Source organism: Sus scrofa, chromosome 9 (genome assembly GCF_054392235.1).
Source record: "Sus scrofa isolate SSC_HxYL_T2T_F1_AM1 chromosome 9, Sscrofa_HxYL_maternal_Yorkshire_Landrace_v2.0, whole genome shotgun sequence".
NCBI lineage: Eukaryota > Metazoa > Chordata > Mammalia > Artiodactyla > Suidae > Sus > Sus scrofa.
The window spans coordinates 129,549,663-129,573,067 of NC_139391.1; the positions used below are offsets into that span (position 1 = coordinate 129,549,663).

At 36.8% G+C, this 23,405-nt stretch overlaps 1 protein-coding gene across 50 annotated transcripts in view; it reads left to right on the forward strand.

Moving 5' to 3' along the window:
- The window catches only part of SMG7 (SMG7 nonsense mediated mRNA decay factor), a 78,253-nt gene that overhangs the window by 27,158 nt on the left and 27,690 nt on the right, over positions 1 to 23,405 (forward strand). For 29 of the 50 annotated variants that reach the window (XM_021063787.2, XM_084977921.1, XM_084977919.1 and 26 more), the window contains 5 exons: positions 9,971 to 10,002; positions 12,654 to 12,771; positions 14,506 to 14,638; positions 21,377 to 21,548; positions 22,745 to 22,816. In XM_021063787.2, coding sequence (XP_020919446.1) covers positions 9,971 to 10,002; positions 12,654 to 12,771; positions 14,506 to 14,638; positions 21,377 to 21,548; positions 22,745 to 22,816 — 527 coding nt within the window. Of the gene's footprint in view, positions 1 to 9,970; positions 10,003 to 12,653; positions 12,772 to 14,443; positions 14,639 to 21,376; positions 21,549 to 22,744; positions 22,817 to 23,405 lie in introns of all 50 variants that reach the window. The other 21 variants (XM_084977935.1, XM_084977940.1, XM_084977949.1 and 18 more) reach the window with 1 other exon arrangement.

Sequence of the window (23,405 nt, forward strand, 5' to 3'; positions counted from 1 at the left end):
GACTTTGGGCAGGTCGTTTAACTTTTTCCTGATCAGAAAAACAGGAATGATATTATTACTTACCTAATAGATTTCTTATGCGAATTAAAGATTTAATAATATATGAAAGCTTGTGAACAGGACCTGGCAGGTAGTAAATAATCAAACTATTTTTATTTAGGCTTTTGCTTAATTCTTAGCAGATGAATCTAGAGTCTATAATCAGTTGCCATGGCATTTCTGTGATTCATGGTTTGCTTGATACATTATCAGGTCCAATTTTTAAAAGGTATTTGCTTAAGTTATGTAATCAAAACTAATGTTTGGAGAGGAGAAAAATGTGTCATCAAGTCCAATTTTTAAAATGTGTTCAAGTTTTATATAACCAAAACTAATGTTTGAGGAGAAACAAAAAAAATACAGTAGTATAAATTCTTTGCAATCTTTATGTATCAGCCTCTGGTTTTCTTTTCTTTTTTTATTTTTAAAAATATTTTTATTTTTTCTGTTATGGTTAATTTATAATGTTCTGTCAATTTTTGCCGTACAGCAAAGTGACCCAATCATGTGTGTGTGTGTGTGTGTGTGTGTATGCATTCTTTTTCTGACATTATCCTCCATCATGTTGCATCGCAAGCAACTAGATATAGTTTCCTGTGCTATATACATGCAGCAGGATGGTTTTATTTTCTTTGTGTACTAAAATGTGGTCATTATGACATTCAAACAGTTTCTCTTTTGCTACTTAGCATTGCATGGTGGTAGATGACCTAGGACTTTTGACCTCCACCTCAGAATGTTGTCTTCCACAACCTGGCGTGTTGCTCCAGGAAGGATCCTGTGTCAGTAACCAGATTAGCCAGAGTGGCCACTGAAGTATTCATGTCACAGTCAGATTACCTCTTCCTCTTGAAGTTATCACTTACATTCTTTTATGTAACTTACCCATTGTCTTATTTATTTCTCACAACAACACTGAAAGGGATGTTTGTATCCCTGCTTCATAGATGAGGAAATGAGGCTTCTTGGAAAGAAACTCTACTAGTATCAAAGAAACCCCAATTCTGACCTAAGTCTTTTTTGTTCTGTATCATTTTATGTTACATGAAATTGCCGTCTGTGTGATAACACATGTTACTGTTTATTAATTCAACAAAATTTTGGTGAACGTCTGTAACATACCAGGCATTATTCTAGGTGTTAAGGACATAGCCCTGAATGCTATCTTCTCTGTCACTCCCAGTGGCATTTCTCTTTTACTCTAGGTGTCTGTCTCTATCCTATACTCACCCATACTGTATTGAAATTATTTGTATATATCCATGTATCCTCCACTCCATCTGAGTTCCTTAAAAGCAAGTAGTACCCACTGTCATTAAGCCTATATGCATATTAGTGTTAATTTTTATTTTATTTTTTTGCTCTTTAGGGCCACACCTGCGGCATATGGAAGTTCCAAGGCTAGGGATCAAATCAGAGCTACAGCTGCCGGTCTACACCGTAGCCACAGCAACACTAGATCAAGCCACGCCTGTGACCTACACCATAGCTCACGGCAACCCTGGATCCTTAACCCACTGAGTGAGGCCAGGAATCAAACCCACGTCCTCCTGGATATTAGTTGGATTCATTTCTGCTGAGCCACGAAGGGAACTCCTTAATTTTGATTGTTTAGAGTAAAAATATTTACCTGTTTTAATTTGTACTCACTAGTTATATTTCCTTTTTTGAATGGACAGTTTGGTCCTCTGCCCATTTATTTATTTATATCTTGATTTAATTTTCATGTTTTTCCACTGTCTAATCCATATGGCACGCATCGCTTTTTCTCAGTTCTTTTCTTTTCCTTAAGTAAGGCTCCCTTTCCTATTCATTTTGTAATTATCCCAAAGATTCACCATTCTCATTCTCCCTATTACTTTCAGACACTAATCTGATCACCTACTTTATCTATGAATTTGAGGCCATGTTGCAGCAAATTCTCTGGGCATCTCTCCTCCCTGCACTACTCCCACATTTTCTTAGCACATTTCTGTCTAATTTTACCTTTCTCCAGTTACATTTGCCTCTTTTCCAAGCCAGTCTTGCCTCCTGTCTTATTATTCACATTCTCGTGTCCCTCCATCTCTTCCAGAACCACACTGTATCAGGTTTTTTTTCCTCACTTGAATTTACACCTTTCTCCTAGCATCTTCTTCATTCTAAACATGCTCACATCTCTCCCATTGAAAAAAAGAAACTTCTCTTTATTTATGGCCTCCTTCTCTTCCTCTTCACAGCCCAGCATCGTTTGTTCCTCATTCTCCCTGTAATTTGACCTTTTCTCTTTCTCTGACAAGGCTATCATTGACCCTTATTTCACCAAATCTAACACGCTTTCCAGTCTTTATAATACGTATCCATTGCCTTTGATGTTGTTGACTCTTCCTTTTTTACCTTTTCCATACATCCTTCTTTTCTTGCCCTCACATACCTGTTAGGTTCTTCTTGGTGTTATTCATGGGCTATCTTTCTTTTACTGCCCCTTAAAAATGAAGATAGGGAGCTAGCATCACCCTTCTACCTTTCTCGCTTTCTAGCTTTCTTGGCAGCTTACATTTACTCTGGTTTTAACTACCATCGGCTTGCTGAACACTCTAGACTCAATGTCTCCCCTGGGCTTGACAGTGCTTGCACACCTCCACTTTCTCATATACCCACATGTCCAAGCCAGCAGTCTGGCGATGATTTTAAACTGTTCCCTCTGCTTTATCTTTCCTCCTGGTGATTTTACTTCTAGGTATTTCTTAAATCCAGGCTTTTCCATCTATCCATATTGTCACTTCCTTGCTTCCAGTGTTCTTTAAAAAACCCATCTTCTTGTTGTAATCTTTAAAAAGTGTACCTCTGACAATGCTGTGCCCTTCCTTAAAACTCAGCACTGATTTCCTTTGAGTTTAAAGACAGAATCTGAGCTCTTTAATATGTCATACAAGACTTCACGGTCTGCTATCTCTGCCTTGATTCTCCAGCTCATCTTCTGTAGCTTCCTACCCTGTGCTTGATGCATCAGTCTTCCTCCTTCACTGACTTAGCTTTGTTTTTATTGTGAGTTTTTTTCTTTGCCTGGAAGAATAACCCCATCTCATGCTTTGAGATTCCTAGATCAGAATTGGCCCTTCATAAAACTAGGTATACTTACTCAAATAATATAGACTGTAGAGTGAATGTTGTAATATAGAGCATTGGAATGTCCGGAGATTTGAAAATTTATGACAAACTATAAAGTGCCAAACCAAGTTAGTACTTTTATTGTCTCTTACTGTGCAAAGCTTTTTTAGGAGCAGTATCTTCCCTAGATGTTCTTTTCTATGTGAAATTCAATAGTAGAGCAGTATGATTTATTTTTTTTCCTGATCCATATAGTGAGACTTAGTGATATCTTAAAGATCTGAGTGTGTACATGTGTGTGCATCTCCATGTGTAAGTGCACACTAACCTTATAGTGTTTAGTGTCTGGCCTGTTATTGAGCACAAATAATTATCACTAGGCTATTATGTTTATCATCATAACTAATGGCCACTGTTATCTCAAATACTGCATAGTACTTTATGAAAATAAGTGAACAGATTATCTCGAAATATAACTTGGTATGGCTTTTATTTAAAGTTCCAAAAAAATTACTCTAGCCTTGCCCCCCAAAATAAGAAGCAGATTCACCTTTCCTTAACCTTGAATTTAGAAGATACTGGCTTAGAGTTCCCTGGTGGCTCAGCAGGTTAAGGATCCAGAATTGTCACTGTTGTGGCTCGGGTCACTGCTGTGGCATGGGTGTTCAATTCCCTGGCCCTGGAACTTCCTCATGCTGCAGGAACAGCTCCCCAGCGCCCCCCCCCCCCCCACAAAAGATGATGATGATGATATTGGCTTACTCCTATGTTGTGCTTATAGGAGGAGGGGGTTGGGAGTCCAGGTAGAAGGAAAACTCCAGTATATCTGCCCCTGATTTGGAAATATCTTATATTTTTAAGCCATGTATATTAATTTCTCTTCTTAAGAGAGATTATCCTAAATTTATTACCTTGCATTGCTATATCAGTGCTGTGTATATATAATCAGGCTATTTGTTAAAGAAAATAACTACTAGTTTTTTCCTCTAGTGACATTATTTTAAAAATTGCCATAAGATGTTTAACTTTTAGAAGCCCCAGTTCTTTGGGGCTATTACTAGCAAACATTCTCTTTTTCTCCCCCCATCCCTTGCAATCTTGTATAAGAGGGAAACTATGATGCAGTGGTTGGGAGTTAGCCTCTGGAATCAGTGTGTTAAAATGCTACCTCTGCTGCTTACTAACTTGATGACCTTGGGCAGCATGTTACTTAACCTCTATCTCCTTGGGTTTATTCGGCTATAAAGTGGGAACAATAATAGTACATAGTGAGGATTAAATGATTTATCGAAAGCCCTTAAGTATCTGGCAGTAGTAAGGGCTAAATATAGTGTTAGCTATTTCATTATACCTAGTGCATTAGAATGCAGTAAATGTATTTATAGATCTTGATGATTATATTGTCTCTAAGAATATAGTTTCAGATTGTTAGCTTTAAACATATTTGATTATCACTGAATGTTTCCAATTTTATTCAGCCTTTTAATGACTTTTTCTTTTTTATTGTTTGATAGAAGTGCTTGATTTCTTATTATTTATGAACTGAGACAATATATTTAGTATTTTGAAAGCTTTATTTTATAACTCTAGTGTTATTTTATAACTTTAGTAGTGTTATTATTGAAGGTGTGGTGATTTTAATCCTTGGATTCTTGGTTCATTCATTCTTTTCATTAATTCCTTCATCTTAAAATAAGATTAAAAAGGAACCCACCATTGCCACACCTTCTAGAAGACAAGGGGAAACATTTAAAAGCTATAATCTCTTTGTATAAGCATTGGCTATAACCTGTAGTACTAATCTTTAACAATATTGGTCTGTAACAAAACCAATAGGTCAGTAGAGGTGTAGTGTTTTTTCTTTATAAAAAAGAAAAATAGGGAGTTCCCATCGTGGCTCAGTGGTTAACAATTCCGACTAGGAACCATGAGGTTGCAGGTTCAATCCCTGGCCTCTCTCAGTGGGTTGAGGATCTGGCGTTGCCCTGAGCGTTGGTGAAGGTCGCAGACGCGGCTTGGATTCTGCGTTGCTGAGTCTCTGGCGTAGGCCGGCGGCTACAGCTCCAATTAGACCCCTGCCTGGGAACCTCCATATGCCATGGGTCAGCCCTAGGGGGGAAAAAAGAAGACACACACACACAAAAATAGGCAAGAAAAGAAAAATAATCAAATAGCCAATTTTGTGCTAATCTTTATGAAAGCAGTTGGTATAAGATTACATATTTATTGATTTGATTTCTTATATATTATACAGTTAGAAAAACCTCATAGTTTTGTATGGGTGGGAGGATAGGGATTCCTCTGCTTGTGAGGTAATTTTTAGCTTAACCCTCTCACTTATCTATGGATATTTTTGGTACACAGAAAAAAGAGGAATTAGTGGATAATGTTTATAAGTCTAACCATGTTTTAAGCAGTGTGCACATTAATTCCATCAGAAATATAGCATGGACTACAAGTACTAATTTTTGAATTACATGAGTATTTTTTTTTTACATGAGACTATTTTTAACATAGTCCTTTGTGACAAGATTATGGTATTAATGAATAAAGTACATCTTTACTCTGAGAAACTATTACTGATGATTCCTCATGTAGGAAAACAGTCTGGTTTAGGAACTTATTGATATCTGACTTCTTAATTTTTATCAAGTACTCCTTAGAGCAGGAAAGCCAAACCTTTCTGTAAAGGGGCCAGATAGTGATTATTTTAGGATTGGTGAGGCATGTGGTCGTGCCTCAACTCAACTGCTCACCTTTGCTTTTGTAGAAGAAAACAGCCATAGACAGTATGTAAATGAATGCACATGACTGTATTCTAGTAAAATTTATTTACAAAAATTGATCCAGTGTGTAGGAGGGAATTTCACCCACAGACTGACCACTGTCCTAGAGTGTGAATTTTATTTCTTGTGGTCATTCTGATAAAAATCTCAGATATTATTCATTTTCTAATATGAATAATCTTTGTCTTTTTGCCTTTTCTAGGGCCACATCCACAGCATATGGAAGTTCCCAGGCTGTGGGTCTAATTGGAGCTGTAGCCACTGGCCTACACCACAGCCACAGCAACGTGGGATCCGAGCTGCATCTGTCGCTTACACCACAGCTCACGGCAACGCCGGATCCTTAACCCACTGAGCGAGGCCAGGGATCAAAGCCGAAACCTCATGGTTCTTAGTTGGATTCATTAACCACTGAGCCACGACGGGAACTCCTGAATGATCTTTTAATTTAAACTAGTTGACTTAAATGTTAGGGTTTATTTGACAGAGCACAAAACTGAACCTAGGTAAGTCTGTGTTAACTTTTTACATTGTGGAATTTTATTCTAATTTGAAAGAAAGAAAAATAACTTGGACTTTGGAATCAGAAAGAACTAAGTTTGTACTTAATTGTACCTATTTCTTTGTAACAGTGGACAGATTATTTCACATTTCAGAGCTTCAGTGTCCTTGTGTATAGAATGAGAATCATAGTAGCTATCTCTCAGGGTTGTATTTTCCATTTAGCTATCTTTTCACTGTTTCATTCAAGGCAGAGTTATTTTAGTCATTAGCACAGGTGTCTTTAAGAACCCAGGAAAGAGCTGTGCACAGAGGTGAGCATCTCTTCCCTTGTCATATTGAGGAATCAGAACTGGAATTTCGAAATGCTTGAACATTTATGTCAGATAGTTTTTATGACATTTTTGCACTTTTGTTAGTATTTGGATTTTTAGTTTTACATTTTTCTTGCACAGATTATAGTATATAAAAATGTAGAGTAAAATTTCAACCTTTGTTTACCAGTGGAAGCCTGCTCCAGAATTTGCTAGAAATTACAGTTCTCCTCTTACTGATGGCCTAAGCAGATTATTTGGAAATAGGTCCTGTTATAGCTCTATATAATCTTCATTTGACTGGAAATTGGCAGATGTTAGTATACCAGCATGACATTTATTTATCTTTACAAGGAAATCTCTTTAAAATGAGAAAACAACCTTTAGACCCATGATCCTGAGTATGTCTTACATATACTGGAGTATGAATTTTCAGCTGGGATAGGGAAACATTGTGAAATACATCCTTTACAGCTTTGCAGCTCATATTAAAAGGTTATTGAATCCAGTGACGATACGTAAGTAGCACTAGCTATCTCAGTGTAAGTTTCATAAGTTAGTACTCTAGGGAGGGTTGGGGCGTAGGGAAGTTGTTTTGAAATTGGTAGGATAAGGTATGGGGTATTCCTAAGTATGATCTTGGGTTTTTAAGACATAAAGCAACTACCTTGTGGAGGCTTTTGTTTTGTTTTTATGGCAAAAGTTTAACACTCAAAGTGAACAGTGAAGCTTGGCTGTATGGATAATGTAATTTGATGTGATGTTACCTTTTAGGACTGAGTGTAGCTGTTTATTTGGTATTGTTCATTTGTATTGAGATCTCATATGGCTTGTGGCTCTTGTGGCATCCTATTGAGATTCTTTTTGAACGCTTAATTTTTAAAAAAGAAATACCTTTTTAGGAGTTCCCGTCATGGTTCCAGTGGTTAACGAATCTGACTAGGAACCATGAAGTTTCGGGTTCGATCCCTGGCCTCACTCAGTGGGTTAAGGATCTGGCGTTGCCTTGAGCTGTGGTATATGTCGCAGATGCAGCTCGGATCTGGTGTTGCTGTGGCTGTGGTGTAGGCCAGTGGCTACAACTCCGATTAGTCCCCTAGCCTGGGAACCTCCATATGCCATGGGTGTAGCCCTAGAAAAGATAAAAAGACCAAAAATCTTTTTAAAAGCTAAGAAAAAGATTCATGTTATGTTTTGATGAAATTAAAAGTCACAATTGATATCAAATACTTAATAAATTATGAAAAATATAGTAAAAATTTTGGAATTTCTGAATGTTCTCTTTTATGTCAAATTTTGTTTTTAAAATGAAAATCTCTTAAGTTTATATATACTTGTTACCTTCTTAGAGCATATGAACATAATTTAGCCTTTTTCTTTTCTTCACTCAAAAAATACTTATTGAATGCTCACTGTGTGCTTGGCACTGTGCTAGTAGGCACAGAGGTTATGATGGTGAGAATTCTTATCTGCAATATGTACTGTGAAGCAAAAATACAAGTGCTCCGAGAGCATAGAACAGGAATATCCTTCATATTGTAGGGTTCAAGTTAAAATTTCTTGAGGAGGTAATGTCTCTGAAACAGAAGATGGTTAACCAAAGGGGAAAGAGGTTTTCCTAGCAAAGGGACTCTTCTTTATAAAAGCCCTGAGAGTAAGAGAGATGAGCACATTGGAGAAACCACCAGTCCAGGGACTGGAGCACAGAGATCAAGGGGGGAAGGAGAATAATGATTGAAGTAGAGCACACAGTCTCTTCGGAGTGCAGGCAGAGGACCTCGTAGACCACTCTAATAAAGACTTTGGGAGGTCCTGTTGTGGCTCAGTGGTTTAGAACCTGACATAGTGTCCATGAGAATGTGGGTTCCATCCCTGGCCTTGCTCAATGGGTTAAGGATCCAGCGTTGCCTCAAGCTGTGGCGTAGGTTGCAGAAGCAGCTTGGATCTGGTGTTGCTGTGGCTGTGGCGTAGGCCAGCAGCTGCATCTCCCATCCAGCCCCTGGCCTGGAAACTTCCGTATGCCGCAAGTGCAGCTGTAAAAAGCAAAAAAAAAAAAAAAAAAAAAAAAAAATTCTTTTGGTTTTTACCCTAAGAGTAGTGGGAAATCATTAAAAGGTTTTAAGTGGTAAGGTCAGATTTGCATTTTTAAAAGATCCCTCTGAGAGCAGTGGAGACAACAGAGTGAAATGTATGATACAAGAGTAAATGGGGAAAACAGTTTGGTGGCTTTTCAGTCAGTAGTCCAGCAAGGGATGGTTGGTGGTAATGAGAGTGGCTAAAGCAAAGTAAAAGGGAGAGCAGTAGGTTCAAGTTGTATTCAGTAGGTAAAATTCTTTAGAGTTGAGGTATTGTCAGGAATCTGAGAGAACATTCTTGTTGATGACTTCCAGGTGTCTTCCTTACTGGAGAGACATGATACATTTGTTAAATTACAAACACTAGAAAGAGAACCAGGGGTGACTTTGGGGATGGGTTCGGTTTTGGACCTCAAAACTGGAAAATAAGAGAAGCAGCAGCCAGAGGAGAATCTAGGATAGAAAGTCTTAAAATCCATGAAAGACTGGGGCATGTTACATACTGTGAGAAGGATCTAATAGGGAAGTTTTTAAGTTACTGAAAGAGTGGAGAGGGTAATTAAAGGAGCAGAACTCCTTAAAAAGGCTAGAAAGAGCATACCTAATGGGAATTACTGATCTTATAGAAGAGGTGCAAGTACCTCTGGTGTACTTCTACTTGGTGTACAGTAATACGAAAGAAGAGGGCTGCGTGAATGTACTGTCTAGTAATTTGGCATTGTTTTTCCTGAGGTATGAGGCTGTCCTTTTTTGCGAAGAGCTGGGGCTAAGAAAGGGGCAAGAAATCAGCAGCTTGAGAATGGAGATTTGAATTAATAGTGGCTAGTGAATTGAAAAACATAGGATTTCCTGGCCTCACTGAGTGAAAATTGTCTATTTAATGAGTACCATTTAATGTTATCTTTAAACATACCATATTTAGAGATAAACAGAAAGTGAGTTCTACTCGGTAGAAGAGTTCATGGTAACCCTTTGAATTTGTAAGTAATGGCATCAGTTCACCAAGATCTAATGCTACTTTGGACATAAAAGCAGGGACACTGTTTGCAGTGCCACAAATATGCTATGCAACCTATTGTCATATATGATTTCACTCAGCTTTTTGTGTGACTTATTTGGGTAGGCCTACTTTGTTTTTAACTAATGTTCTTTTTTCCTTTTTTAGGCAGGCAGAAGTCCTGAAGGCTGACATGACAGGTATTGGCTGGCTCTTTTGTTTTTCACAACTTATTTTATACCATTAAATTAAGAGAAGTGTATCATTTTATTATACTACTTTTAGTACTGTCCTGGTTGCCAAAGGGAATAACTTACTATTTTTAAAAAATAGTATGGCTTGTCAAGAATTTTAAATAGTCTGTACTACATTGAGTTAAATATTACCTAATTTAATACATATAATTTTTTAGTTATTTTGTATCTTGTCGGTTTTTAATAAAATTTTCTCAAAGTATAGTTGATTTACAATGTTGTATTAATTTCTCCTGTATAGCGAAGTGTGTGTGTGTGTGTGTATTCTTTTCCATTATGGTTTATCATAGGACAGTGAATATAGTTTGCTGTGCTGTACAGTAGGACCTAGTTGTTTATCTATAACTGTTTAATTTTTACAAACTATTTATCAGCAACTTAAGAGATACGGAAAAAATAATTCATGTACCATATTAAATACAAGTGTCTTACGGTTCATATCTTCCTGTTTATAATTCCCCAGTCTTGAATAATAGGTAAATATTCAGAAAAAAATATCTGCAGAAAAACTCTTGCAAATTGAAAATACTTGAAATTGAATGATCTACCATGCCGCTTTTCTTTCTCTCTTATCTTTTTTTGTTTTGAGTAATAGCCAAGGTGTTTTTGAAAGAATAATTGGACTTAGTTACTTAAAAGGAGCCAGGTGATTTTAACTCTGAAATTAGGAGTTAATAGCTGTGTAGTAAACAGTATGTTCTAACAGCATAACAGCAATATGCTCTTTAAAACCATCCTAAAATGTAAAAAAAAAAAAAAAAAAAAAGTGATAATGCATCTCATTCTAGGTTTTAAAGACTTTAGTTGTGCAGTGAAACCCACAAAAAAGAGTTAAACTGTTGTAAGCAGCATACCTGCCAGAATTTACAGTGAAGAAGAAATGAGCTATTTAGATCTCTTTTTCTCAACTTCTAGAATTGCAGGCTAATGTTCTAAGAATTTGTGGCTAATCTCGTTGTTATCTTGTTCAAGAAAAAAAGGGGGGGGACCCAAAAAAACCACTTTGTATAGGTTTGCTTGGTATATAGCACCTCCGTTCTTCCCATTGTTAACATAATTGTCTTTATCGTCCATACTGTGGACATCAGTGTCAGCTCTGAGCACTGGCATTGTAACCATAATCTTCATTGTGTGACAGAAACTGTGCATGGAGTAATGCCAAGCAATCTATGTATCTTTTACGTCTTCTTAGGTCTGAACACTCTCAGAAAGTAGGCTTAGGGTTTGACTTTTATAGGGGACATTTGACTGCCCAGAAATATTAACTAAGATATTAAGTCTGCTCATTTAAATGGTGGTATGTCTGATAGGTCAGAGTTAATGATCCCTTGCAGTCCTTTGCCTGCCATTGATGAGTTGAAGCAGGGTTGAATAAATCTATAAATCTATTTATTTAGTCATTAAAAACTTAATAAGGGGCCAAGAACCTGATACCAAAATATAGACCCTATTTTTTAGTAGCCAGCAAACTCTCGTGAGTATTGACTAATGTCTGGGAGATTCTGTGTGCAGGATAGGATTGTGATGGTTGTAGAAACTTAATAGTAGATCTAAAGAAGAGTGAAGATGACACCATTGTGCAGCAGCGAGAACTAAAGGCAACCAGACAAGTTAACTAGCAGTCGGAAATTGATAATTGGAAAGTCTGTTAAGTTCTTCTATTGCGGTGGCTCACTGTCAGTCATTGCACTCATAAGGCTTGTAATTGGAAAGCTAATGGGCCTTGTAGGACTCTGGCAGACACTTGGCCTCAGTTTGGCTTACATATAGTCATAGCCTGACTTTTGGATGTCGTCTTGCACCCAGTCTCTCATTTAGCCTCTTGAGCAATTTAATCACTATCTGCCACTTGTTCTGATTTACATTAAATAGCAAGTATGTATTGCTCACAAAAGTATGTTGGCAAGTAGTCTACCAATGGTTAGGATAACATTCACTGTCTAGCCTCTACTGGCTTGCCATGTATGGGAGAGTGGGAGTAATAGCAGAATGTCCAGACTGCTGGATTGAGAGCTGACAGGAGGATTCTGTAAGGACAATTGTGAGAATGATTGAACAGAAAAAGAGAAAAGCTGCTTTGGACAAAGAGACACCGTTGTGAGAGTAAACAGACCAGCTTGGTGGGCCATCATTTCACATGGGGAAATTTATTATGAGGCATATGGCTTCCTGTGGTATGAATACATAGAAATCTAAACCAAAAAAGCAGAGTTAACCAGTCTTTTTTTTTTTTTCTTTAAAGCTCTTTTCATTTCATGGTGTTATTTCAAAACAAAAAGACAAATGCAGAAGCATTTTGAAACAGATTTAGTCATTAGCCAAAAGGTGAAAGTCCCTGGAAATACAGCAGTATAAAACTTCTGCAGCAGGCAGAGCTTCTTTGCCTGCCCACTTGTATCTCTCACAAGTGTCCTATCACAATAAATCTGCTTTTTTAAAAAGCAAAACAAACAAAATAAACTTCTGTAGCAATCTGTGATATGTACTTAAAAAGCAGGTTTTTGCTTTGGGGAATGGAGAGAAACCGAATCATTGGTGTGGTATAATTGTCTTAACTGTCTGTTTATCTACTGTTATGTTTTTGTTTTGTTACTCAGATTCTAAGCTGGGTCCAGCTGAGGTCTGGACATCCAGGCAGGCTCTGCAGGACCTGTACCAGAAAATGCTAGTTACTGATTTGGAATACGCTTTAGACAAGAAAGTAGAACAGGATCTGTAAGTATTATCACTTGGGATGTCCCTGTAAGATCAAGAATCACCATGATTTTAGAATAGAAGACAACAATTAGATTGTTTCTTTTTAACCTTTTTCAGAGTAAGCTTTTTCAATGAAAAAAAAATTCTAATACTTGTGTGTTTTTTTTTTTTAAACAAAATATTTGATTATTGGTTTTCCTTCAGAAACAGGTTTAGGTGGCAAGAGGAGAAATGTTTAGGGTTGAGTCTTATTAAGGTCTTTAGGCATATCAAAAACAAATCTTTATATATTTCAAGTACTGAGAGACAGTGTTTGCATTCTTTATGTTGTATTCATTCATATATTTAAGCCATGATTTAAAAAAAGAGGTACAAAGTAGGCTTTCTTTGACACACGGGATTCTGTAAATTTCTCCCAAAGGAAAATGTGTTTGCATTGTAAGGAGAGTTCTTCCTATTAGTCAAATAAATAGGTATTTCTCTTTTTTTCCCCCTAATAAGACTAAAGAAAGATTTTGTGTATTTAGGCTATTCCACTCATTCTTTCTATGAAGAGTGAAATGGCAGATGACCAGATTCCCAAGTGAGTAAATAAATGCCTTTCATGGAAGGCCTTGCCTTATAAATTAGAACAAGGACATTAGCCTAGTAGAAAATTAAAAATCAAGAATATTCTATTTAATTATGCTTGTTACCCTAAGTTGTAGTGAAGATTAGTTCTTCCTATATTTCACACCTGATCTTTATATTGTTAGCAGATCTAGTAATAAAGTTTAATCACAACCACTCAGGATCCATATTTTTGATATTAGAGTCAAGGATAAGATGGCATCAAAAATGCTGAGGGAGTGATTGCCCTCATAAGTCCTTAAAAACCCCAGTGCCTCAAAAGAGTCTCAGAAGCTGCCGTTGTTAAAGAATTAGGTACTTTCCAGGTAGGTTGTAAACCCTTTATGTTTGCTTCCTTCAGTCAAGCCAGTAATATCTTCCCTCCATCCTAGTTCTGCTTTTTTTGTTTGTTTGTTTCTTTTTTCCTCCTGTGATTTAGGGAGTGACTGTATTTCACTGTAACTGTATTTAAAGTGATTCTCTATACAATTTGATTAATGAAAGGCGTTTTATAACAGGATTTTGGCATGCCATATTTTAGCATTGTGTTGTTTCTTACTTTGAATTGTCAAAATTGAAGTGTCAAAAATGAGCTTATGTTTCAAGCTTTAAAGAAAATATTAACCCCAAGAGAAATAAACTATTAAATAGAAATAGAGCGGAGTTCTGTGGGAAATAAGTTTTAGAAAAATAAGAGATATGGCTTAATATTTACTAAAAACCTTTTTTTTCCCGTAGACATGTCACTTGATAGAGAGCAGTCAGTAATTTTTTACACAATGGTACAGTGTATGGAAACTTCTTAATAGCTTACTTTTACTTTGGTCTTGCCACTGTAGTTCTAATTTTGTACCAAGATTCCTAAATAGGCTCTAACTCTAGTAGCTCTAAAAGATTAATAACTGAAGCCACAGTCTGATTATTCGAACATTTGGTAAGTGTTTGCTAAGGTCGGTTGTATTCTACTGCTTGTCTAGTCTTGTTCAAAGGGGAGCATAAAGTTATCTAAGTGAATAGCTTTTATGCAGGTTTACTGTCTAGTGTGTTATAATTATAACAAACAGTTCTTTCTTGTTCTCAGGGGGACCAGTGTCTGCCCAGTGAGTCACTGCTATACCAAATAGAATTACATTTTGTTTTCAGCTGGAATCATGCCTTTAAGAATCAGATCACAACACTACAAGGCCAGGCAAAGAATCGAGCAAACCCGAATCGGAGTGAAGTTCAGGCAAACCTTTCTCTGTTCCTAGAGGCAGCTAGTGGCTTCTATACTCAGGTGAGTTCTGCACTGTATGCCAGTTTTCTTACAGTTAGTGGTGTATAGTCTCTCTGTTCACGTCTTGTTCATGTAAGCACTGTGGTCCACCCAGGAGTGGATCACCTGTAATCTCCGATAAATAAAAATGTCCCAGATTGTTTACTGTAAGGTCTTTAAAATAATAAAGAAGCTGCTCTTTAATAGGTGATGGTTCACTTGAAGGTTGGAGGTATAATTGTGTGAATTGAAAAAGTGTAATGAGAGCAGTGCCTTTGTAAAACAGTAGCAATAATCAATTACAGTTTGTATTAGAGCTAATATAAATGTATGGGTATAGTCATTATGAAAGTAACAACTGGAATTCCCTTGTAGTGGGTTCAGCATCTGGCGTTGTCACTATAGTGGCTCGGGTCGCTGCTGTGGTGCAGGTTTATCTGGAGCCTAAGATGCTATTAAACCACCTAAGAAATGGAATACCTTTTTCCTTAGTTTGAATAATAAGCTATAAGTTCTCTGGTGGCACAGTGGGTTAACGGTCTGGGGTTGTCACTGCTGTGGTGCGGCCTCAGTGCTTGGCCCCAGAAGTTCCACATGCCACGGAGACAGCCAAAAATAAATAAATAAATGAAGAGATGGATATATTAATAGATATGAGGTTTTTTTGGCTTTGCTATTATAAAAACATGCACACTAATTTCAAAAGATTTGAAAATTATATAAAAAAAATTCATTGCCCTCTCAGGATAAATTACCACTTTTAATATAATTGCTTACAGTGTTTTCGTATTTTTATACATGGTTGTACATATTCATTGTTATATCAGCTTTATAAACATACTATGTTTTTCCACGTGTTGGTAGACAGTTTGATAAATGTCTTTATGTATAACGCATTTTTTCTAATATTGGGTTACTGCCTGAGGTTCAGTTCTTTATTGGACAGTGAATTAAATGATTGGATGAGTGGGGTTTTATTTATTTATTTATTTATTCATTCATTCATTCACTTATTTATTCATTCATTTATTTTGTCTTTCTAGGACCGCACCTGTGGCCTACGGAAGTTCTCAGGCTAGGGGCCTACACCACAGTCACAGCAACACAGGATCCAAGCCACGTCTGCAACCGACGCCACAGCTCAGCTCATAGCAACACCAGATCCTTAACCCACTTAGCAAGGCCAGGGATCAAACTCACATCCTCCTGGATACTAGTCAGGTTTGTTACCGCTGAGCCATGATGGGAACTCCTGGATGACTGAGATTTTAATACTGTTGATATGTATTACTGTTTTCCCAAAAGGTTATCATGTTTTTGGGGTGTTGTTTTTTTGTTTTTTGGGGGTTTTTTTTTGGCTTTTCTAGGGCCACATCCGTGGCATGTGGAGGTTCCCAGGCTAGGGGTCTAATCGGAGCTGGAGCTGCCAGACTATGCCACAACCACAGCAATTTGGCATCTGAGCCACACCTCCAACCTACGTCACAGCTCACGGCAACTCACAGCTCACGGCAACGCCGGATGGTTAACCCACTGAGCAAGGGCAGGGATTGAACCCGCAACCTCATGGTTCCTAGTTGGATTCGTGAACCATTGAGCCACAACAGTAACTCCAGGTTATCATGTTTTTATCAGCAGTGTATGCAGATGTCTATCTTGACACACCAGTCTTAAGTATTTCAATAAAGTCAAATGAATGATTAATTGAATAACTTATACTTAATAGATGGAAAATAATTTTCATTTAAAATTTAGTGTCTAATTACTAGTGATTCATATTTTATTAGATATTAGGTATTTGTATTTTATATAAATCATTTATTCATTTATTTTTCCCATTCATTGTTCAGACCCTAGTTTTTTCCCATGGTGATTTGTCTGAGCCCTTTCCATATAAAGTTATATTAATATTTTTTCTGACAAATGTTTTTTTCCTCCAGTATCCTCTGTTCCTTCATTTTATTTAAAGTTTTTTGAAATACAGAAGTTGTCAGATCATGTTTTTTTTTTATAGTACAGTTTTTTCTTTGTTCATTTGTCCATAAATCAGTGGATATTTAATAATAATTGTAATTACATTTAAAAGGACAGATAGTATTGAAATATTAAAATTTTTAAATAATGCCAATATCCTACATTAGAGTAGTGGTTAAACAAATTACATCCTACCTATAAAATGGAGTTATGAAACTATTTTAAATGATATTTATGAAGATTTTTTTATTGCCATGTATTGAGGGTTTTTTATTGAGGATGTACAGTATTATGTAAGTTTCAAGTGTACACCATAGTCACAGTTTATAAAGGTTATACCCTTAATAGTTATAAATATTAGCTATATTCCCTGTACTTAATATATCCTTGTGTCTTATCTATTTTATACGTAGTAGTTTTTACCTCTTGATCTCATATCCTAATCTTGGCCCTCCCAGATGCTAACCACTAGCTTGTTCTGATATCTGTGAATCTCTTTTTTTTTGTTATATTCACTAGTATTTTTTTTTAAGATTCCATATATAAGTGGTAATATACAGTATTTGATTTATTTCACTTATCATAATACCCTCCAAGTCCATCCATGTTGTTGCAAATGGCAAAATCTCATTCTTTTTTATGGCTGAATACTATTCCATTGCATGCGTGCGTGTGCATGTGTGTGTGGGGGGGGGAGGACACACACACACACCACATCTTTATCCTTTCATCTCTTGGTGGTCAGGCTGCTTCCATATCTGGGCGATTATATATAATACTGCTATGAACATTGGAGTGTGTGTATTTTAGATATATGCCCAGGAGTGGAATAGCTGGGTCATACAGTAGTTCTGTTTTTAGTCTTTGAGAAACCATACTGTTTCCCACAGTGGCTGCACCAATTTACATTTCCACTAACAGTGTGTAGGGGGCTTTCTTTTCTTCACATCCTCGCTAACGTTTGTTATTTGTGATCTTTTTTAGCCATTCTGACAGATGTGAGGTGATATCTCATCATGGTTCTAATTTGCGTTTCTCTGATGATTAGTGATGTTGAGCCTATTTTCAAAGTGCCTGTTGGCCATCTGTATGTCTCTGGAAAAATGTCTGTTCAGATCTTCTGCCCATTTTTTAATCTAGTTTATTTCTTTTTTGATTTTGAGTCATATGAGCTGTTTATGTATTTTGGCTATTAATCCCTTATCGGCCATATCACTTGCAAATTTTTTCTTCTATTCAGTAGGTTGTCTTCATTTTGTTGACAGTTTCCTTTCCTGTGCAACAACTTTTGAGTTTAATTAGGTCCTTATTATGAAGATTTTTTAAGATGAGGATGCTGTGTTATTATTAAGTGAAAAATATGTATATGCAATTTGACTCTAAGTGTTAGTTAAATAATCTCAGCTCAGCGGGGTATTAACAAAAATGTATGTTCCCCTGCTCCCCTCCAATCACTTCTTTCAACTATGTTTTGTTGAATTTCAGATTCACATCATAACATCTTGGATAGACTTCATAACATTCTGATTGCTCTCAGGTTTTAAAACATATCCAGTTTTAAAACTCCAGTCTCATTTTGAATTTAAGCCTCTATTCCTTCCTTCATGAGTAGAAATTTAAACTTGTGAGCACAACTGGAAGATGGGGGAGCAGTGGGGACTTGGCGCACCTGGCCCTGGTGGAGGTAGAAGGAAAGCATCCCCCTTCTGCAGGACATTTTTATATTAGCCATTATGCAGACTTGTTACTTGAAAAATGATTCGTAACTTTTTTATATGATGTGATATAAACATGTAACACATTTCCAAGAGTTTAATTGGACATTAATAAATTAAAACTTGCTCTTTTTTCTTTTCTTTCTTTTTTTTTTATTTTTATTTTTTTTGTCTTTTTTAGGGCCACACCTATGGCATATGGAAGTTGGGGGTCGAATCAGAGCTGTAACTGCCAGCCTGCACCAGAGCCACAGTAACTTGGGATCTAAGCTGTGTCTGTGACCTACACCGCAACTCACTGAGCAATGCCATGTCGGATCTTTAACCCACTGAGCCAGGCCAGGGATCGAACCTGCATCCTTATGGATACTAGTCAGGTTCATTACTAATGAGCCACAACGGGAACTGCCCCCCCCTTTTTAGTCAAAAGTTTTATTATAAGACATTCACATGAAATTCCAATCATGTTTCATTTACTTTTCGTGAACATTCTTTTTTCATCTTGATAGATATTCAACCTTTCCTAATTTTCCAGTCTGTTATTTAACAGTATCTATCCAAGTCAGTTCTTTATCCTCTGTTGTGTTTCTTCTTGCCATCTTTCATTGTTACCTGTTTTGGGTTTTTTTCCATTTTTTTGTCCCTTTCTTATACTTGCTTTTTCTATTTCCAGCCTCTCACCATTCTGGGCACTAATTTTGTTTACTCAGTCTTATGTCAGCAAATTTCTTGCCCATTATAAATGTACAGGCATAAGTAAAGAGGTAGGTAATTCCTGTGCTTTATGAGAAGAGACTATAGAATTTATATATATGTATTTGGCTATAGAGATGGTTTTTATATTAGGAAAAGGGTGAGATTTTTTTAATCCTTCTGAGTTGGGTCTTCATGGTGTCTTATTTTGTATTGTGAGTTCTGCACGTGTTAGAAAGAATGGTTATAGAATCAAAATATTTCTAATTCTGTAACTTTAGTCAAATCACTTGATATTTCTGTTGCTTTCATATCCTCATCTGAAAAGAATGGAGTTTCATGCCTACATACTTTATTGCTACTAGTTTATCACAAGGATAAAGTGAGACAGATGTCTCAAATAACCCAGGAAATGAAGTTTATTACAAATATAGAACATTCTAATGGCTTATCTCTACCTTTCTTCTCCTTATTTTATGTACCTGTCTTGCTTATTTAGCTGTAAGCTCTTAAAGACACATTTTCTTACTCATTTTCATGTCTCTATTGTTTACCATGCTGTGTAATACAGTAACCAAATATTTGAATGAATATGTTTGTAAGTAAATATTTGAATGAATGAGAATAGAATGTGAAGAACTGTCTGGGGCCAAGAATGAAACCTTGATGGGATTGAGGTGGGAGGAGAAAAGCCTTTAAATGAAGGACACTGAAAATAAATGATTGGCAGGATAAAAAGAACTAGAAGAGCTATCAACCATAATATCAGCTGGGTTTTTTTGTTGTTGTTTTGGTGTTTTTGTTGTTTTGGTTTGTGTGTGTGTGTGTGTGTGTCTTTTTAGGGCCACACCTGTGGCATGTGGAGGTTCCCAGGCTAGGGGTCAAATCGGAGCTATAGCCACTTGCCTATGCCACAGCCACAGCCACAGCAACACCAGATCGGAGCCATGTCTGTGACCGGCACCACAGCTCACGGCACCACCAGATCCTTACACTGAGCGAGGCCAGGGATCGAACCTGCGTCCTCTTGGATACTAGTCAGATTTGTTTCCCCTGAGCCATGACCACGACGGGAACTCCAGTATCAGCAGTTTTAAGTGTAGCAGAGAGACCCAATAGGAAGATGTTAGAAAGTGTCCATTGTATTTGCTTACTTATAACCAGTTGTCATGTAGACAGCAGTTTTAGAGTGGTTGTGGATTGTGGGATGGGTAGAGGAGGGATTGTGTGGAAGCCAGATCATAGTGGACTAAGGAGTGAATAGGAACTGAGAAAGCAAGTGTGATACAAGTGGACTCCTTTGAAGGAATTTTGAGAAGGAGAGACATTATAAGGTTGCTGGAGGAAAAATCTAGAGTCAAGGAAAATTGCTTTGGTTCTGTGGGGTCTTTTAATATAATAATAATTATTATTATTTGTTTTCTGTGGGCAATACTTTATAGGCCACAGCAAAGAAGCATGAGAAGTTGAAAGCAGATTTAACTAATGAGGTTGACAGGCAGGAGGCAGAAAAGAATAAAACAGGCATGCTCAGACAGAGAAGTTATCTTTGACCAGAAGGAGGAACTGTCTCATACTATAAGACGAGAGATGAAAGGAGGAAGGAGTGGGTGGTCTACTAATGTCACAAGTCCCTTCCAGGTCTGTAATACCAATAGACGTCTTTACTGTATGCAAAGCACAAACTGACCTTGGGCTTAAGAAAATAAATCTCAGGAAATTCCCGAAGTCTGCCAAATATGCTGATGTGTTTAGTAAAATTTGTAACCAACCAATCTTTAGTGGTTTTTCTGTGTTTCTAAGAGGGATCGATAGATAGGTAAGTTTCATGGAGTTTCTTGCTGAATGAGTCTGCATACCCTATTCAGGTAAAGTCTATTTATTTATTTATTTTTATTTTTTTGCTTTTCAGGGCCACACTTGTGGCATACGGAAGTTCCCCGGCTAGAGGTCAAATCAGAGCTACTGCTGCCAGCCCACGCCACAGCCACACGCGGGATCAAGCCATGTCTGTGACCTAACACCACAGCTCACGGCAGTGCCCAATCCTTAACCCACTGATTGAGGCCAGGGATCACACCTGCATCCCCATGAATACTAGTCAGGTTCGTAACCCACTAAACCACAACAGAACTCCTAAAATCTTTTTTTTGAAATGCTGATGTTCCTTTTAGATGTACACCCTAGATTGCTTTAACACTTGAGAAATCAAAATACATGATTTGTAATAAATGTTACTAGTTATCCTATAAAATTGGCAGGTCTCAGCAGTATGTGATATTAGTTACACATGTTAAAGTATACAAGTTACTGTTAGAGCACTTCTGACTTAGCAGTTCTGACTTAATACTAAGTCTTGCTCATGTTTTCCTTTTAGTTATTACAAGAACTGTGTACAGTGTTTAATGTAGATTTACCATGCCGTGTAAAGTCTTCCCAATTGGGAATTATCAGCAATAAACAGACGCATACCAGCGCCATAGTGAAGCCACAGTCCAGCTCCTGTTCCTATATCTGCCAGCACTGCCTCGTCCACCTTGGAGACATTGGTGAGCCTTTGGTTTGAAGGAATTGATAATGCATTTATGCTTTTTATGGAGTAATCATAGAAAGAAATTCTTTTTCTTTGATCATGCACACACAACTTAGATTGCCGTAAGAGGAAACTATAAAATGTATTTTAAGTTGCTTAGATTTTCTGAATGCTTTGCCATTGGCAAAAGATCATGGAGGAAGTAACTTTCATATCAGATTTAAATTTTTTTCAGACTCTATGCAGATGTAGGCAAATAATAAATAGCAACAATGTAATCAAAGCTCAGTTTTTCTAAGTTGGTGCCATAATATTTTCTAAATTAAAAATCTGTACTCTTGGAATTGTGGGTTTTATAAAATTGCTCCTTTTGAAATTAGATTGCCTTCTTTTCTTCTTACCAGTGCAGTAAAAGGTCATTTTTAATTGTTTCCTTTTTACTGTGGAGTTTGTATTTCTGTGTTACGTATTTTATCTGGGAATGTTATATAACTCATTTATTTTGTTCATTCCTTTAAAAAGGTGACCTAAATGGTTATAAAACAAATTAACTATAGGATTTTGTTGTCCTCCAATAACAAGGAATGGAGAATATTACTGCTTTAAATTTAAAGATCCTGGATGTCTTGATGTCGTTGACATCATTGACTCTGTGAGAGGTCACATCAAAGTTAGCACCAGTTTCCACAGGGAGATTTAGTGAGTAGTACGTTTAGATTGCTTTTGCTTTCAGTATATTCTTTGCGCACAAATAATATTGCAATAGGTATGAGGCATTTTTCAAAATCACTTTCTAAGATATTGAAGAAATAGATAAATTTCAGATCTTATTATATAGTGTTTGTTGTTTTGTTTTGTTTTTAAGTGCCATATAACTCACCCCTTCTTGTGGGCCGGCTCCAGGTCACCAGCATAGTCCATAGTGGGAGCTGGTGATGCATGACACTGGAGGACCTGAAAATGGGGGCTAGGTAAGCTTTAAAATTGGTTACATGCTGAATGTCCCAAATAGAGAAGGCTGGATGGACACGTCACACATAATCCTATAGTTAATTTGTTTTAAAATATTTTCTATCTTTAATCATCTTAATCTAATTTTAACATGTTTATTAACTTTGAATTTTTAAACTGTATCTGTTTTAGAAATATTACCTTAATGGTTGTTTTTTCTGTCTGTTTGTCGAAAGTAAGCTTTGTTTTTCCTTCTCTCAGCTCGATACAGAAACCAGACCAGCCAGGCAGAGTCCTACTATAGGCATGCAGCTCAGCTTGTCCCTTCGAATGGTGAGTGGGATATGTCAGCTGGTGGTAGATTATGACACTGTATTGTGGACAGAAATATGGAAATAGTTCAGAACTCATCTTTCAGGTGTTATGAAACCAAGATACTGAGTTTTAGTGTTGATTGTTGTCTTTTTCCCTTTAACTCTACATTCAGTGTAACTGGAAATGAAATTTTTAGAATAATATTGCTATTGTCAGTAAAGTGATATAAATAGAATGTCCCCTAATGTAATTGTTTCAGTAACTCTGGTTTCCTTAATTGCTGTTGGGATAATTTTCTCATACCATCATTTTCCTCTTAGAAAAAAATATCTTTTATTTCTAAAAGGTGGTGCTTTTTTGTCTTTTGATGACTTCCAGAATAGGTGTTAGCAATGATTCTTGAATTAAATTAACATCTTTATTAAATTACAGTAGATGTTTGGTGATACACATTCTTGTTAAGCCACATTGAAGTTCCTTTAGATTTTAAAGGAGCTCCTTGAAAGTCTCAAGCAGGGATAGCAGTTGGACATACTATTTCATTGTCTCTGGCTGCTTTCCCACTACAGTGGCAGAGTTGGGTAGTTGTGATAGAGACTTTCTGGCT